The 15,617-nt window shown below is 38.1% G+C and overlaps 2 protein-coding genes across 6 annotated transcripts in view; one reads left to right on the forward strand and one right to left on the reverse strand.

Moving 5' to 3' along the window:
- Window positions 1-14,225, forward strand: part of BBIP1 (BBSome interacting protein 1) — a 44,680-nt gene extending 30,455 nt beyond the window's left edge. For 2 of the 3 annotated variants that reach the window (XM_045068802.1, XM_045068803.1), the window contains one exon: window positions 12,923-14,225. In XM_045068802.1, the coding sequence (XP_044924737.1) occupies window positions 13,383-14,225 (843 nt within the window). In that variant the 5' untranslated portion in view covers window positions 12,923-13,382. The remainder of the gene's footprint in view (window positions 1-12,922) is intronic. The other variant, XR_006603164.1, reaches the window with a different exon arrangement.
- Window positions 1-14,378, reverse strand: part of PDCD4 (programmed cell death 4) — a 29,469-nt gene extending 15,091 nt beyond the window's left edge. For 2 of the 3 annotated variants that reach the window (XM_045068801.1, XM_004763855.3), the window contains exons 1-4: window positions 14,180-14,318; window positions 9,905-10,011; window positions 3,938-4,240; window positions 1,685-1,779 (exon numbers count right to left, since the gene is read on the reverse strand). In XM_045068801.1, the coding sequence (XP_044924736.1) occupies window positions 1,685-1,779; window positions 3,938-4,240; window positions 9,905-9,947 (441 nt within the window). In that variant the 5' untranslated portion in view covers window positions 9,948-10,011; window positions 14,180-14,318. Of the gene's footprint in view, window positions 1-1,684; window positions 1,780-3,937; window positions 4,241-9,904; window positions 10,012-14,179 lie in introns of all 3 variants that reach the window. The other variant, XM_004763856.3, reaches the window with a different exon arrangement.
- Between the last annotated feature and the right edge of the window lie 1,239 nt (window positions 14,379-15,617).

Here is a 15,617-nt window from a genome sequence, read left to right on the forward strand (position 1 = left end):
CAGAAGGGGTTATATGCACCTTGTGATTAGTTTCTAACAACATACACTTAAAAGACCATATGTTAAGATTAGAGTATTTTGCAATCATTCTATAGTATCTGAATCCTACATTTTTTCCTGTTCTCGGGAGTACTTCCATGTCCAACAATTAGCTAAAATAGGTAAGTATATACAATCAAATGGAATAAAAACAATATAACATACACCCTGATAATTTCCTGTCTAAAATTCTCATCACCATGTACTATCTCTTGCAAGACAGTACTTTAAAAAATATGTCATAATGTCCAGGATTTGTTTCAAAATAATCGGGGAGGGAGTTGTGCATGTAGAGTGATACAAAAGAAAAAATAAATGGAGGTACAGGATTAAACAAGATTGACCATTACTGAAGTTGGTAAAGCTGGGAGAGGAGTACAAGCATGTTCATTACACTATCCCACTTTTGTATAAATTAAAAATTTTCCATTAAAAAATAAATATATATATGTTCACTATAAAATCTATTAAAAATTTACATTCTCATGGATGAGCCTAAGTGAAATAAGACTGAGGAAGACAAATACCAGATAATTTCACTCATGTGGAATCGAAAAAAAAAACAAATAAAAAAGAATCAGACCTGTAAACACAGAGAACAAACTGAAAGTTACCAGAGGGGAGGGGCAAGACTGGTGAAGGGGAGTAGGAGATATAGGCTTCCAGTTATGGAATGTGTAAGTCATTGGAATAAAAGGTACAGCATAAGAAAAACAAAATTTACATTATTAACATTGAAAAAAGAGGCATGTTCCCAAAATAAAATTTACCACAGAGTTACCATCCTAAATAGTAGTATTTTAAAAGGAGCCTAATATCTACTAACTCTTTAATGATATTCAAAAGAATATATATTCTTCTCAATTATCATTACTATAGAAACTATATTAACAGAATTTATTGAAAAACAGTCTACTTAGGGGTGCCTAAGTGGCTCAGTCAGTTAAGCATCTGACTCAATTTTAGCTCAGGTCAGGCTCTCATAGGTCTTGAGTTTGAGTCCCATGGTGGGCTCTGCACTCAGGGAGCCTGCTTGAAGATTCTCTCCCTCTGCTCCTTTCCCAGTCTCTCCCTCTCTCTCTCACAAATAAATATTTTTTAAAAAAACAGTCAACTTGGGGCACCTCAGTGGCTTAGTTGGTTAAGCATCTGCCTTTAGCTCGGGTAATGATCCCAGGGGCCTGAGATCAAGACCACATTGGGCTCCCCGCTCAGCAGGGAATTGGCTTCTCCCTCTGCCCCCACCCCCAACTCTGCCTCAAATAAATAAAACCTAAAAAAAAAAAAACTTTAAAATTCAATCATCCTAAATCTGTAAAGACTATTTTTGACTCATTTCAGAAATGAAATGAAAATTACACATATATCATCATCAGTTAATTTGATTTCCTAATCCTAAATTTACCTTAAAGTCCAAAAGGACTGAGTATATGTATGATTTAGACATAGATACTAATGTTTATATATACATACACACATGTTATGTGTATATCTATACACACACACATGCTATAAATCATATATACATGATTTGACAGGCACGGAGTATAGATATAGAATGTATAATTTGACAAATGTATGAGTAAACTACAGACAAGAAGTCAAAAAACTTACAGACTAAAAAAATAAAGTAAAACATTGATACCTGGTCATCATCATAGTTAGGATCTTTCACATCTACCTCCTCCACATCATAGACCTGTCCAGGTGTACCCCAGACACCTTTGCCTCCTGCACCACCTGAAAAAGTTTAGAATTGAGAAAAAACATAAAGTTCAGTTCATAAATTTTAACTGAATTTAGATATTCAGATATTAATTAAATAAGTTAAAAAACTGCATTCAATTTCTATGCCAGCTTTTTTTTCCAGTTGAATTATACTTTAAACCTCATTTTTTTTTTTTTGGATCACTGCTTTTTCAGTAGTGATTAGATATTATATATTTTACAACCCATTTCTAAAACATCAAGTTGAAATAGCTTATAAAGTTAAAACTAAAAAGGCAGATGCTTTAAAATGAAAGCAGAAACAAAACAAGATCAGAAAAATATGTGTATCAGGGACTCCAAGGGGTGTGTTAATGTAGCTGAGCTCTAAATTTTATTTGACATTTCATAATACCAAAACAAAAAGACGTATTTTGAACCAATAAGATGTGGTATAGGAAAGTCAGTAAGGGAGAAATTACTTAACAAAGAAGCACAGTTTCCACTCTAAGTGTTTCAAAGTCAAATACCCTTTAAATAGAATAGTACACATTAAACTATACTTGACAACTGGCAATATGCTACAAATAACTAAGCTATTTAAGCATTACCTGCACTCTGTTTACAGAGTGTACCTGTTTACAAACTAACCAGCCCAAGTTTAACAATTCCAACTTTCAAAGTGGTTTTTCTACATAAAACTTACTGAAATATTTGTGTAATGCTTAATATATTACATTATTTATTTAAGCATTACCTGCACTGATCATTATTTCTCTGTACCTCTGTTTACAAAGTAACCAGCCCAAGTTTAACAATTCCAACTTTCAAAGTGGTTTTTCTACATAAAACTTACTGAAATATTTGTGTAATGCTTAATACATTACATTATTTTTAAGGAACTCCTCAGTATCACCAATTTTTTTGAGGGTTTTTTCTATCAAGACTAGAGCAAAGCAGAATCTGATTATTAGGATTCATTTTGATGTAACCAATGGTTATAAAGCCATTCAACAAAGTAACAGTTTTTGACTGACCACAAAAACATTTAACAAGAATCCTAGGCTATAAATTGAAGTTCACACCATTCAGAAGCTGTGAAATCTTCAAATTATATCAAAATCCTACCACAGACCAAAGCTAACATTCCTCATCAACAAATACTTAAGTATCTACAACTGCTAGTCATTACTCTGATATAGCAGTGAAAAAATAGACCATTACTGGGGTGCCTCGGTTAAGTGTCTACCTTCAGTCAGGTCATGATCCTGGAGTCCTGGGACATCCAGGTCCTCAATGAGCAGGGAGTCTGCTCAAGGATTCTTTCTCCCTCTGCCTCTCCCTCTACTCATGCTCTCTCTCTCTCAAAATAAATAAATATAATCTTAAGAAAAAAAAAAAAAAAAAACAGGATCATTCCACTCCAGTATCCAAGAAAGAATGGGAGAGTACTTGGGGGGCTCCTCACTGGCTTACTTGGTAAAGCATGCAACTCTTGATCTCAGGGTTGCAAGTTTTAGCCCCATGTTAGGTATAGAGATTACTTAAAAAATAAAATCTTTTAATTAAATTGAATGAATGAATGAATGAATAGAAAGAAAGAAAGAAACGAACAAAAGAACACACGAACTCGGAACCATCTATGAAATCATTAAAATTCTGATTCACTTATTACCAATCCAATATATATTTATCCTATATTTTTAACAAAGAGCATAATTACATTCATTAGATAATACATATAATGCATTGTTTTTAACTTTTATTTATTAAGTAATCTCTACCTGCCATATGGGGCTCAAACTCATGACTCCAAGATCAAGAGTGACATACTCCACTGACTGAGCCAGCCAGGTCCCCCAGGTAGGATGAATTTCTGACCCTACTTTCAAGCAAAGAGAATACAATGCACAATTCACAACTGTACAAAAAATTCACGTGTATTTTGCTGAAAATAATAAAGTTCTGCTCAAGAAATCTGGAGGAGAAAAATCTCCTCCAGAAAAAAAACTCAACTTAAAGAAAAAGTGGGATGGTCCTCAGATTATTACTTTGTAAATATATATACAAATCATAAAATCTTACATTATCAATGTTTAAATTTCTCACATTCCTAGAACAAGGAAACCATAGTTTAAGTATCATGCCATATTGTATTCTATTTGCTTCTTTGTACTTGGAATACACCAACCTTTCTTTGGTAGTCCCCTTCCTTTGCCAGATCTGGATCGCCTATCTAGCAACCTTCCCTTTGGACTGGTTGGTACAGTTACTCCACTTCTAAGGGCTTCACTTCCATTATCACTGACTGAATCGCCTCTGCCAGAGTCCCGGGATGAGTTTTTCCTCAGGCGCCTTTTTGCCTTGGCATTAATTCTAGCTTCATTAATGGAGGATGCGGAAATCCAATTTCCATTTATCTCATTTTTTATTTCTTCAGTCCCAGCATTTTCTTCATCACCAGAAAAGAGAGAGTCGCTTAAATTATCAGGATCTTAAAGAGGAAAATGAAGAAAGAAAATTCTACATAAGTACTTTATGTTATACCAGTTATCATCATGTTATATTAGGCTGAATCACATGAAATTACTATTTTTTAGGTAACAGTGACATACTGATAATTTATATGATTTGATCTAATAAATGACAACAAAACAATTATTTTCACATTATCACAGAAAGTAAACTAAGTTCATTTTGATGAGCGAAGTTTAATGAAAGCACGTAATCTCCTATGTTTAGAAATAAAATCTATGTTAATATACAACCACAGACGAAACCTTTAGACTTTTATGATCAAAGAGAGTTAAGCAATTGGAAATAGTAAGAAAATACTAACAATCTTGAACAGAAGAAAGATAAACTAATATTTACAGAATTCCTACTTTTATTTATCTGGCACTGTGCTGGATGTTTTGTCATTTACCCACAAGTTTGAGATCTATTTACTACATAAAAAGATCATTAATACAGATAAGGAAACTAAGGCTGATAGTGTTTAAATAACTTGCCAGAAAACTCATTAATTAATTATAGACACTTAGGAAATATTACTAATCCAAAGAGCCTGAAAGGTATTTGACAAATAAATGATCACATATGATTACTGAGCTTAACTGCTAAGGATTCACTGCTTTCAAATGTAAAGCCTGGGGGGGAGGGGGATAAAGCTTGCTCTCAAAGCTCTAATTCACTTATCCAAACAACTCATATTGCATATCACCTTCTGACAATCTTTCAGACTATGTAAGATTTATACATTATTCCCTGAAAGACAGCAACACATTTGGAGTTTCCAATGGTCCCATTGTATCCTTTAGGATATACTCAAGTTTTATTTCCTCCATAAAAACTTTTCTAACAATTCTAGCCACAATACTACTAATGCCCACACACAGTTCATTTACCACGTAAGAAACAAACCACTTTGTTATTTCTAATTTATGTAGTAGTCTTGCTTTTCCAAGTAAGTCATAAGTCTCAAAAGAGGAACCATGCCTTTATCTGTACTTCTCTGTACCCTCAGCACCCAACAGAGCATAATTCATACTATCAACTCAAATGTCCGTGGAGATCAATGGCATGAATACAGCTGGCTTTGCTCGTAAAACTTCTTAAGTCAGTAAACTGCTGAAATTAGTTCCCCTTGGGCCACAGTTTCGTTCATTATGGCTAATTCAAGTCAGAACTGAATCCCTCAAATGGTTTTACATTTCCTACATGTAATTAAACTGTGTCAAGTCTATGTGTATAGGCTTTAACTTGTTTTAAGATAATATGCTGAAACTGAAAATTTATTAAAACAACCTGTAAGAAAGAGATGTGTTGAAATCTTTGTAATTCTTGACAAAAAGTCTAAAAGTTAAGAACATTGTGGTAATCAAAAAACAAACATTAAGTAGAGTCCAATTACATCATTAGTGTCCTAAATAGTCTTTGTGCCTTCAATCTTCAAACCATTCTCCAAACTGCATGAAAACTGATTTTCTAAAACATGCCTCCATGTTCCCATTGGGTCAAAAGAAAGTTTAAAACTCATTACCTTGTAACTTAAGAGCCTTCATAATCTTGCTCCTGTTTACCTCATCAGAGTAACTGCTGACCACTCACATTCAAAGGGTCAGAGCTTAGGTTTGTATCACAGGTAGTAATGAAAGGATTAGTTTAGCATAGAAATACAGAATATATTAGGAAAAAAAGAAAGTATAAAATAAAGACCAGCAAAGAAAATGTTACAATAATTTATTCACTAACTGAAAAGATCAAGGGTAAAATTTTGGGGTAAATAAGCAAGCAACACTCAAAAAATAAAGAGCTTTTAAACAGAAGCAGCATGAAATGTAGTCTTAAAAATGTAGTCTTAAAAAGTTTTTAGACTAAGGAAGTTAGAGGGTGAGTTTGACACATCATCACAACCATCATCATAAATATACTACAACTACTAGTAGCAGTAACTGTCATAGCAGGAGTGCAACTTCCTTTGTCATTACCATCATTGTTGTTACTACTGGATACCAGGTTCTGTGCCAGGCACTTTACATACATGGTCTTTATCTCTATTTTCACAAAGCTTTATCTTCACAAAGCTCTATAATAAAGCTGTTTATCCTCAATTTACAGAGAGAAATGTTTCATGGAAAAATTACATTATCTAAAATGGACTGTGGCCAGGATTCAAATCCACAATTAAATCTCTGATGATTATAACTGTAAAAAATACAGAGCTAGAGCAGAGTAGTGACAGCTAAAGAGACAGGACATGGGAATGATCATAAAGAGAGAAAAGCGGAAGAGTAAGAGGAAGGAGAAAAAAAAAGACCAGAGATCAGACAAGTCAGATGTAATTTCAAGAGCAGGCAGTTGAAGAAAACATTAAACATCTACCTGTAACATACTGCTTTCATTATTCTATAATTACGGAAAACCACTAAACTCACCCAGATGATAAAGGACTGCAAATTACAATAAAATGCTTTATACTATCACTTGGAGTACTGAAGTATTCAATTTCAATATATTTTTCACAACCGAGTTTCAGCTATTTTAATATCCTTTCAAATATGTTTGTATGACTGCAGCAGAACATATCTAGGTATATTTTATCTATTAGACCTTAAATTTTTAACCCATGTTTCCATCAACTATTTTGTATTTTGCTGTTCATATTTACCTAGTCTTTTTTTTTTTTTTGAAGACTCATTTGAGAGAAACAAAGTGTACACACTAGTAGGGGGTGCAAGATGGAAAAGGGGGAGAGATCGTCAAGCAGACTCCCCACTAGCAGAGAGCCCAATGTGGAGCTCAATCCCAGGACCCTGAGATCATGACCTGAGCTGAAATCAAAAGTTGGCCACTTAACCGACTAAGCCATCTAGGTGCCCCATATTTGCTCAGGTTTCAGGTTTCCATAACCACCACTGATCGGACTTTAAGAAAACCAAAATACAAAAGATAAAAAACTTGAGTACATAATGTGGCGACTTCAAAATTGTTTTCCACTGTGTACTAATTCCCCTTCTAAATTCTCTGGCATCTCAGTAGTAACCACTGTAACTCCCAGTATCACAGTAGCATTCAAATTTTCAACTAATGGTCCACTGCCTGACATAATCAAAATTGACAATATTAGCACATTTTCATTTGTTACATACAAAGTAAGTGCTACGAGCATGACATACATATACTATAATCTCATTTAATCCTACTGATAAACCTATAGAGAGGGCATTTATACCCCAGTTTAACACAACCTGAGAAAACTGAAGGTCAGAACAAATAACCTATTTCTCCAAAGAAACAGAGCTGGTCTAAGTAGAAGTTGAAATTAATACACTGGTCTGACTTGAACTATTTGATTCAGGAAGAATTTATAGCAAAGGTCTGTTTAAGGCCCATCCAAGTATTAAAGAACCAGTCCTTTATATTAAGGCAGTTTTAGCCAGAGGCATCATGTCTGTGAGTCATGCTGTCTCACAGAAATATAACGCAAGCCAAACAAGTAATTTTAAAGTTCCTAATATCCATATTAAAAAGAAACAGGAGAAATTAATTTTAATATATTTGATTTAATCTACTGTTCAAGATCTGTTATAGATTTTGAACACAGAGTAGTCAATATAAAATTTAATGAGGTATTTCATTCATCCTAAGTCTCAAAATCTGGATGCATCTGCACCTACAGTATATCTCATTTCAGACAAGTCACATTTCCAGCGCTCAGTAGTCACACATGGTTAGTAGCTATCACACTGGGCTGTACAGAAAAGAAGCAATTATATGTTAAATATATTCTTAAAATATATTCTTACCAACCCCACTTCAATGAAGCAGGGATATAATGCCCATTTATAACCCTAAAAACAAGTATTCACATAGCTATTGTATACAGCAGCACCAAAATAATCATTAATTATTGCAATAATTTTTTTCAACTATAATTTTCTAGCACACTTTAAATCAGGTGTATAAATACAAAATGGCAAAGAGGTTTCAATTTCAAAGTGTCTGTTCAGATCAAAGAAAACTATATAATTTGTACACAATGAATTAGTCATTGAAAAAATAATACTATTACAGTGTTAAAAAATGAAATATGGGGGCACCCGGGTGGTTCAGTGGGGTAAATCCTCTGCTTTCGGATCAGGTCATGATCCCAGGGTCCTGGGATTGAGCCCCGCATTGGGCTCTCTGCTCAACAGGGAGCCTGCTTCCTCCTCTCTCTCTGCCTGCCTCTCCGCCTACTTAAGATCTGTGTCTGTGGATCTACTTAAGATCTGTATCTGTCAAATAAATAAATAAAATCTTTTAAAAAATGAAATATGATAAAATATACCAATAGGAAAAGCTCTCACCATTCAGGATACTTCAAAATCCTATATAAGATTTTTCTGAAAGTTATAAATACATTTTAAGTTTTCTGAAGTTACTCAACATTTAAACCTCTATTCCACAGAATTTGTTTTTTTTTTTTTTTTTTAAGATTTATTTGACAGAGATCATAAGTAGGCAGAGAGAGAGGAAGGGAAGCAGGCTAGCAGGAAGCCTGATGTGGGGCTTGATCCCAGGACCCTGGGATCATGACCTGAGCCGAAGGCAGAGGGTTTAACTCACTGAGCCACCCAGATGCTCCCCACGAAACTATTTTTATGATAAGGTGCTAACTGAAGGACCATGGAAAATCAAGAAAAATACTATAGATAATATAACATGTAAATTATTAATTATGAAGGAGATCGATCTCTTTCCTAATTAATGGCTCATGGGTTAAGCCTCTGCCTTCGGCTCAGGTCATGATCTCAGGGTCCTGGGATCGAGCCCCGCATCGGGCTCAGCAGGGATCTTGCTTCCTCCTCTCTCTCTGCCTGCCTCTGCCTACTTGTGATCGCTGTCAAATAAATAAAATCTTAAAAAAAAAAAAAAAGGAAAGAGATTTAAACACCAGTAATAGTTTGTATTATAGAAATCACTAGCTCATTTGAAAATATCAGTGAACAGGTTTACTATTCTTCTCCATTCTGTACCTTACAGTTTATTATAAAAAATGGAGAATAAGAGTGTATGGAATGTGAAAGGATGGGCAGAAAGATAAGGACATGTGAAGAATTTCCATAAAAATAAGAACCACAGGAGCACCTGAGTGGCTCAGGTCATGCAAGAGCCCAGGGTCCTGGGATGAAGCCCCACATCGGGCTCCTTCTTCAGCAAGGAGTCTGCTTCTCCCTCTTCCTCTGCCCCCTCCCCCAGCTTGTTCTCTCCCTCTCAAGTAAATAAATATTTAAATAAAAAAAAATCCCAAACTTGATTTTAAAAATAATATAACTCACTTTCTTGTAGCATGAATAAGATGGTTTGGGGTTTTTTTTTTAAGGTTTTATTTATTTGACAGACAGAGATCACAAGTAGGCAGAGAGGCAGGCAGAGAGAGAGGAGGAAGCAGGCCCCCTGCCGAGCAGATGCGGTACTCGATGCGGGACTCAATCCCAGGACCCTGAGATCATGACCTGAGCAGAAGGCAACAGCTCAACCCACTGAGCCACCCAGGTGCCCAATAAGATGGTTTTAAAGTAAAAAGCTGGTTTTAATACTATGTTTTCATAAAATTTTGTAGGACCTCACATATGCTCATAATACAGTCAAGGTTCAAAATAGTCTTGCTTACCTGAGGGGTTTACATTCAGTATTTGCTCATTTTCTACATCCATAGTTCCTTAATGTCACGTGCACTGATTATATTACTAATGGAAGTCTTCCCTTGGGATCTATTTCCTTAAAAAGAAAAAAGTTTCAGTATCTTCCAAACTGATATAATTAATAAATTGAATTTACTTAATCACTGTAAAAAAAAATCAGCACATAATTTCATTTTTTGAAAAAGAATTCTCTTTATTTTGAAAAATAGTTTACCACTATTAATATTTGGCTTCAATCTTCCTGACAAGTGTACCTCTGTCAAAAAAAAAAAAAAAAAAAAAAAAAAAAAAAAACAAAACAAAACAAAACAAAAAACCATGTTTCTGAATGTGCCAAAGCATCCCTTTAACTTGGAAGTAAAATTAAAGCAGTATATACATACTCCAAATTTTTTAGGACTACCAGGCTTCATAATTAATCTGATATAAATTAATACTGGAAAATTCACTAAAAATGAATTTTAAGAACTACTACAAAATGCAAGCAACAGCTTTAATCAAGCATATGACATGACCATGTTATTTTTTCACATTGTAACATATCTGAAGGAAGACAGGTCTGCCATTTCATTACCTAGGTGTCCATAATTATAGTTCTAAGACTTTGAGATTGGGAGAAATTTTTGTAAATGTTTTCTACAATGAGAATTATTATTTTCATAATCTAAAAAACCCACTTTTTTTTTTAATTTAAAGAAAATCTGAAGATTTTATATTTGAGTAATCTCTACACCCAATATGGGGCTCAAATTTATAACCCTGATATCAGGAGTCGCATCCTCTACAAACTGAGCCAGCCAGATGCCTCCCCCATTCTCTTTAAAAAATAAAAAGTAAACAACAAAAAAACTTGCCTTCAAAAAATAAATAAGTACAATGACATTAGCATCTCAGTATTATAGACCTCAGTTCAAAAATGGCTTAAAAATTACTAATGTTGAAGGTTTTGATGAAATCAGTTACCTCTTATTTAACTTAGTGATATAAATCTGTTACTTGAAAGACTATCAAAATATATTTTCATGGAAACTATTACCAGAAAGTGTAACCAAATGATTTTAGAATCTCTCTGCAAGTATTTTTAAAATGGTGGCTTACAGTACTTAACCACTGATCTGTTCACATCATATAGGTTCTATATAAGCCTTCCCAATCATTTCACTAGCAATATGCTTTCAAGATCTAAAATGCACAAATTAATGAAAATGACTAATAAACTAATTGCAGAAAAGCATACCTTTCTCATAAAACAACCTATTTTTAAATGTCATTTCATTAATATCAATAAATATAAATAAATTATTAATATTTATTACATTAATACAAATTATAAATTAACAAAATTACTTACTAATAATAATAATAATATGTGATGCCTTCTGGGACTCAACTTTTTTTTTTTTTAAGTAAACTCTAGGCCCAATGTGGGCCTCAAACTCATGACTCTGAAATTGAGTCACATGCTCCACAGACTGAGCCAGCTAGGCACCCCTCACCTAACTTTTAAATTCCTTAATATTTACTATTTTAACATCTAAAAGGTTTATAGTCCTTTGATCCAGAAAAGGGTATTATTTTGTAAAACAAAAATACACACACCTTAATGCTAACCATGATAAAACTTAATAAGGCATAATCCTTAGGCTACCAGGATGCTATCATACCACTTCAGAAGTTAAGAAAATGGTGAGATTATTCTAATTCTACTTAAAATACACAGACTTATGTAATTCTATATAATGACTTTTCAATATCATAATTTCCATCAACTCTGGATTTAGGGGAAAAAATTACCGTTAAAGATATGCATATAGAGACTTATATAAATATATAAGCAAAAATAGTTTGGAAACCTAGGCACTTGGTGTTTTTCATGTCTGAAAATGCCATATGTTTCATTTTATATGAGTTACATATTTTAGGACAGTGAAAATGTCTTATGATGTGTGTATGAGCTTTTTAAACTAGAATTACATTGAAGTCTGTCAATACTTTCTGCAGAACCTAGCTACTAAAGGAAATGAAATTATTTTAACTGGTGTTTATAAAGCCTTTTATATTTTACAGAGAATTTTATAGGCATTATTTCATGTCCGTCTCAAAACAACCTTGACCTATTTACTCCACTCTGCACACAACTAAAATTCAGAGAAGGTAGATGATCTGTCCAAAGACAGTGCTCAGTGGAAAAACCAGAACCCAGACCTTCTCAATCCAGTACTGCTTGCACAAGTTCAATACAAGACTTTAATATCCCACAAGAAGATTCTGTTTTAGGGCTAACAGACAGAAGCTTATTAAAACAAAGACTCTTACTGTTATATCAAATCTTTAAATATTACATTCCAAACACTAAAAATAATATTTATTTTAAACTATTACACAAAAGACATTCAGTTGGGCAAAGAAAATTATTAAGTATGACTATTATCTAGAACTTACCATATTTGTTTTTATTTAGTAATCCTAACTGGGGAGGGGGTCTTGTCTGTGTCTTTAGGCAATGATAAAGCAATCAAGAACTCAGTCACACTTGATAGCAACACAGACATTTTAAGAATTTAGAGAAAGATAAAGACACATTGCATGTTTTTCCTTTCCTCAAAGTAGTGGAGCTTTTTTCCAGTTTACTCCACAATCCGTAAGATTTTTAGCCCACACTTAACTACATAAAGCAAAAATTCTAAATGCCACATCCTTGAAACGAAATAATAAAATTTTCCATAAGAAAACAAAAGCATTCATAGAAGTTTGACAAAATTAAGGCTAACATTAAACAGTTTTCATTTCTTCAGTGGGTTTTTACAGAAACCTACAACCAGAAACATTCAAATGCCATGACATTCCGCAGCAGATAGAACCTCCCCTTCCCACCAGCCCCCACCCCAAAAATCTGTTTCCTGAAATAGACCTCATAAACCACTCTGACAGTTTCTAGTCAAGTTTAGGCCGTATGTTAACCAGAAAATTATTTGTTTTCATTCCAGGGCTACAATACAGCTAATTAGCAACTTAAAAAGCAGCTGAAAGTATTCAGCCACGATGATGCAAAAGCTGCGCAGAAGACCTCAAAGTGTCATTTATTTTTGCACACCCAGCAACTATTTTTCTTTTCATTACTACAACAGGAGAACCAATCAAAATATAATTCAAAGATCGCTGCTGAAATAGTAAGGAATTTAAGAAACCTATAATGAAGGAAAGTTAAGGGCATAAATACCAATAATGGAACTTAAAACGCATGTGCAGTGCTCCCCTTTTAGAAAAGTATACGGTGGTTTCTAAGAAAACTTAAATTAGTAAGAACGCCAAAATTCTAAAACAGCAGTAAACATACAAGTAAAAACAGGCGGTGACTTTTTGTTCACACGAAGCTGCATTTTTGATCGTTTTAATCACTGCAGACACTGCCCGGCTGCTGGTCACGCAGCCAGTTCTCACAAGGGTATGCGCGACGCGAGAGACCGACTTCTGCAGTTTTCGAAGCTCGGGGCGGGGAGCGGGTGGGGGGTACAGGACCCCTCCCCGTGTGCACTGCAGCACCGAATCGACGGATGCAGCAGACGCGGCCTGCGTTTCACAGAGAGGGGGCTCCCTTCCTGTCTTTGTTGTCCCTGGGAGATTTTCAACCAAAAAGGCGACCCTTCGCCCGAAGTCCGCGCAGGGCCGGGGAGGCCGGCACGTGTCGGCCTCCCAGCGGCCCCTCCCGCGGCGGCGGGCCTTCCTCCCCGCCGCGGGCGCAGGCCGGGACCCCGCGGGCCCCAGTCCAGGCCGGCCCCGGGGGACGCCGGACCAGAGCGGCCGGGCCTGGGCTCCGGAGCGCGGGCCCGGGGTCTGGGAACGCTGGGCCGGGGTCCTCCAGGGAGAGCAGGAGGGCGGGGAGGGCGCGAACCTTCCTCACAGGATTTCAGTCTCGCCAGAAACACGCCTCCCAACGTCCCCCCTCCAAGTAAAAATGAGAACTCGGCCTTGGCGCGGATGAGGAGCAGCCCCTCGCTGGCGAGCGCCCCGCGCACCCTGCTCGGCCCCGAGAGGGTCCCGGAGGGGGCGGGCCCGCGCCGCCGCGCTCCGGGCCTCGGCCCGGGAGGGAACCGGAGCCCGCCCTCCGCATCCCGGGGCGTTGGGCAGCCGCGGCCCGCCTGCGGGGCTCCGAGGAGGAGGCCGGACCCCCGCCCACCCGGGGCCGGCCCCGACCCGACCCCGCCGCGGTCTCGGGCCCCCTCCCCCTCCCAACGTGCGGCTACCTCCGAGGAGAGACGGGGGCTGAGGGAGAGAGTGCAGTCGTTCTGAGCGTGCGAGCCGCCCCGCTGGTACTGACCCCTCGGGCCGCCGCCGTCGCCACTGCTCGCCCAGGTCCCCGGTCCGCCGGCCGAGACCCGCTGCTCAGCCTCTGCCGCCGCCTCAGAGCGTCTCAGCCCCCTCTCGCTCTGTTTGTTTTTGTTTTGTTCTACCCAGTAACACGGGGGCGAGAAAGCGGCGTTTATTGGCCGAAGTGGGGAGGCCCGCTGGCCAATCGCGGCGGTGGAGTGGGAGCTGAGGAGGAAAAAGGGAGGGAAGTGAAACGTGGAAAGCTGAGTAGGGGCGCCGGAAGACGCATGCGCGTCGGGGTCCTGGAACTGGCTGGCGTGGGAGACCCGCGGGAAGCTGGGGGCGGGAGGTTGGGAGGCGTGGCAGGATGGAAGCGTCGGCTTAAGGACTGTGCTTTGGGGTGAGGACTGGGCTGAGGCTGCCTTGACCAGCTCACTCCCAACTCTCACAGAGCAGTCAGCGATCCCGGCTAAATGTTGGGCTTCTGGAGGGTCCCTTTCCTCCATTTCCAGATGCTCCTCCAGCGAACACCCTTAATCTCTACAGTTGCTTCTCCCGCGGGTCCTCTTCGCTCCTTGGCTCCTACTGTGTACACTAAGAACTTTATCTCGGTGAATGCCCACATCCCTTGAAGATAGAAATCACCCCCATTTCATATATGAAGAAACAAACACTCGAAAACTCTTTGAAGTCCCTGTGCTAATCATGACTAGTTAGGCTGCTGGGATTCCAACTCCCACAGCCCCGCGCTCCGGGGCCGGGGTTCTCAATCATGGCTGTAACTTCTTGATGGAAACCTGTATCCCGCCTGGCTGTTGTTGGTGTCTCTCCTCTTGGCTACATTCTCTTTGGCTTCTCTTGTGTTCTAATGCTTCCTCCTTCCCTATCCCCTGAGGAAATGACCAGAACCTTCTGCTGTCTGTTCTCTCGGGAAAGGGTTCAGCCATTATCTCTGGACAGATTTTTCTGATTGTCTGATGTGCAACACCTAAATGGTCTGTTGGTCTTTTGGCAACCAAACTGCCTCCACCCCCACGGGGGAGCTCCTTCCCCTGACTTAACCCCTTTCTGCCCGGTCACCCTGCCTGAAAGTCATCCCTAATGGTATTATTTCTCTGAACAACAACAAAAACCCCTTTCAGTAGCTTCCCGTTGCCTGCCTGGAGCCCCAGCGCCTCAGCCAGGCATTCAAGGCCCCATGGTGTGACTTTCTGGCCTTTCTGACTTTCAAGACTTTCTGGCCATGTCTCCACACTCCCCCAATCCACACACGTCCTTGGCAGGAACCCACTTGGACCTCTCACTGTTCCAAATGCTTCCCCACCTCCTGAGGGTTCTTTATCATATCACCTTGAAATGCCTCTCTATCCCCCA

This window comes from Mustela putorius, unplaced genomic scaffold (genome assembly GCF_011764305.1).
Source record: "Mustela putorius furo isolate JIRA1106 unplaced genomic scaffold, ASM1176430v1.1 tig00003909_pilon_pilon_pilon, whole genome shotgun sequence".
In the NCBI taxonomy this organism is placed as follows: domain Eukaryota; kingdom Metazoa; phylum Chordata; class Mammalia; order Carnivora; family Mustelidae; genus Mustela; species Mustela putorius.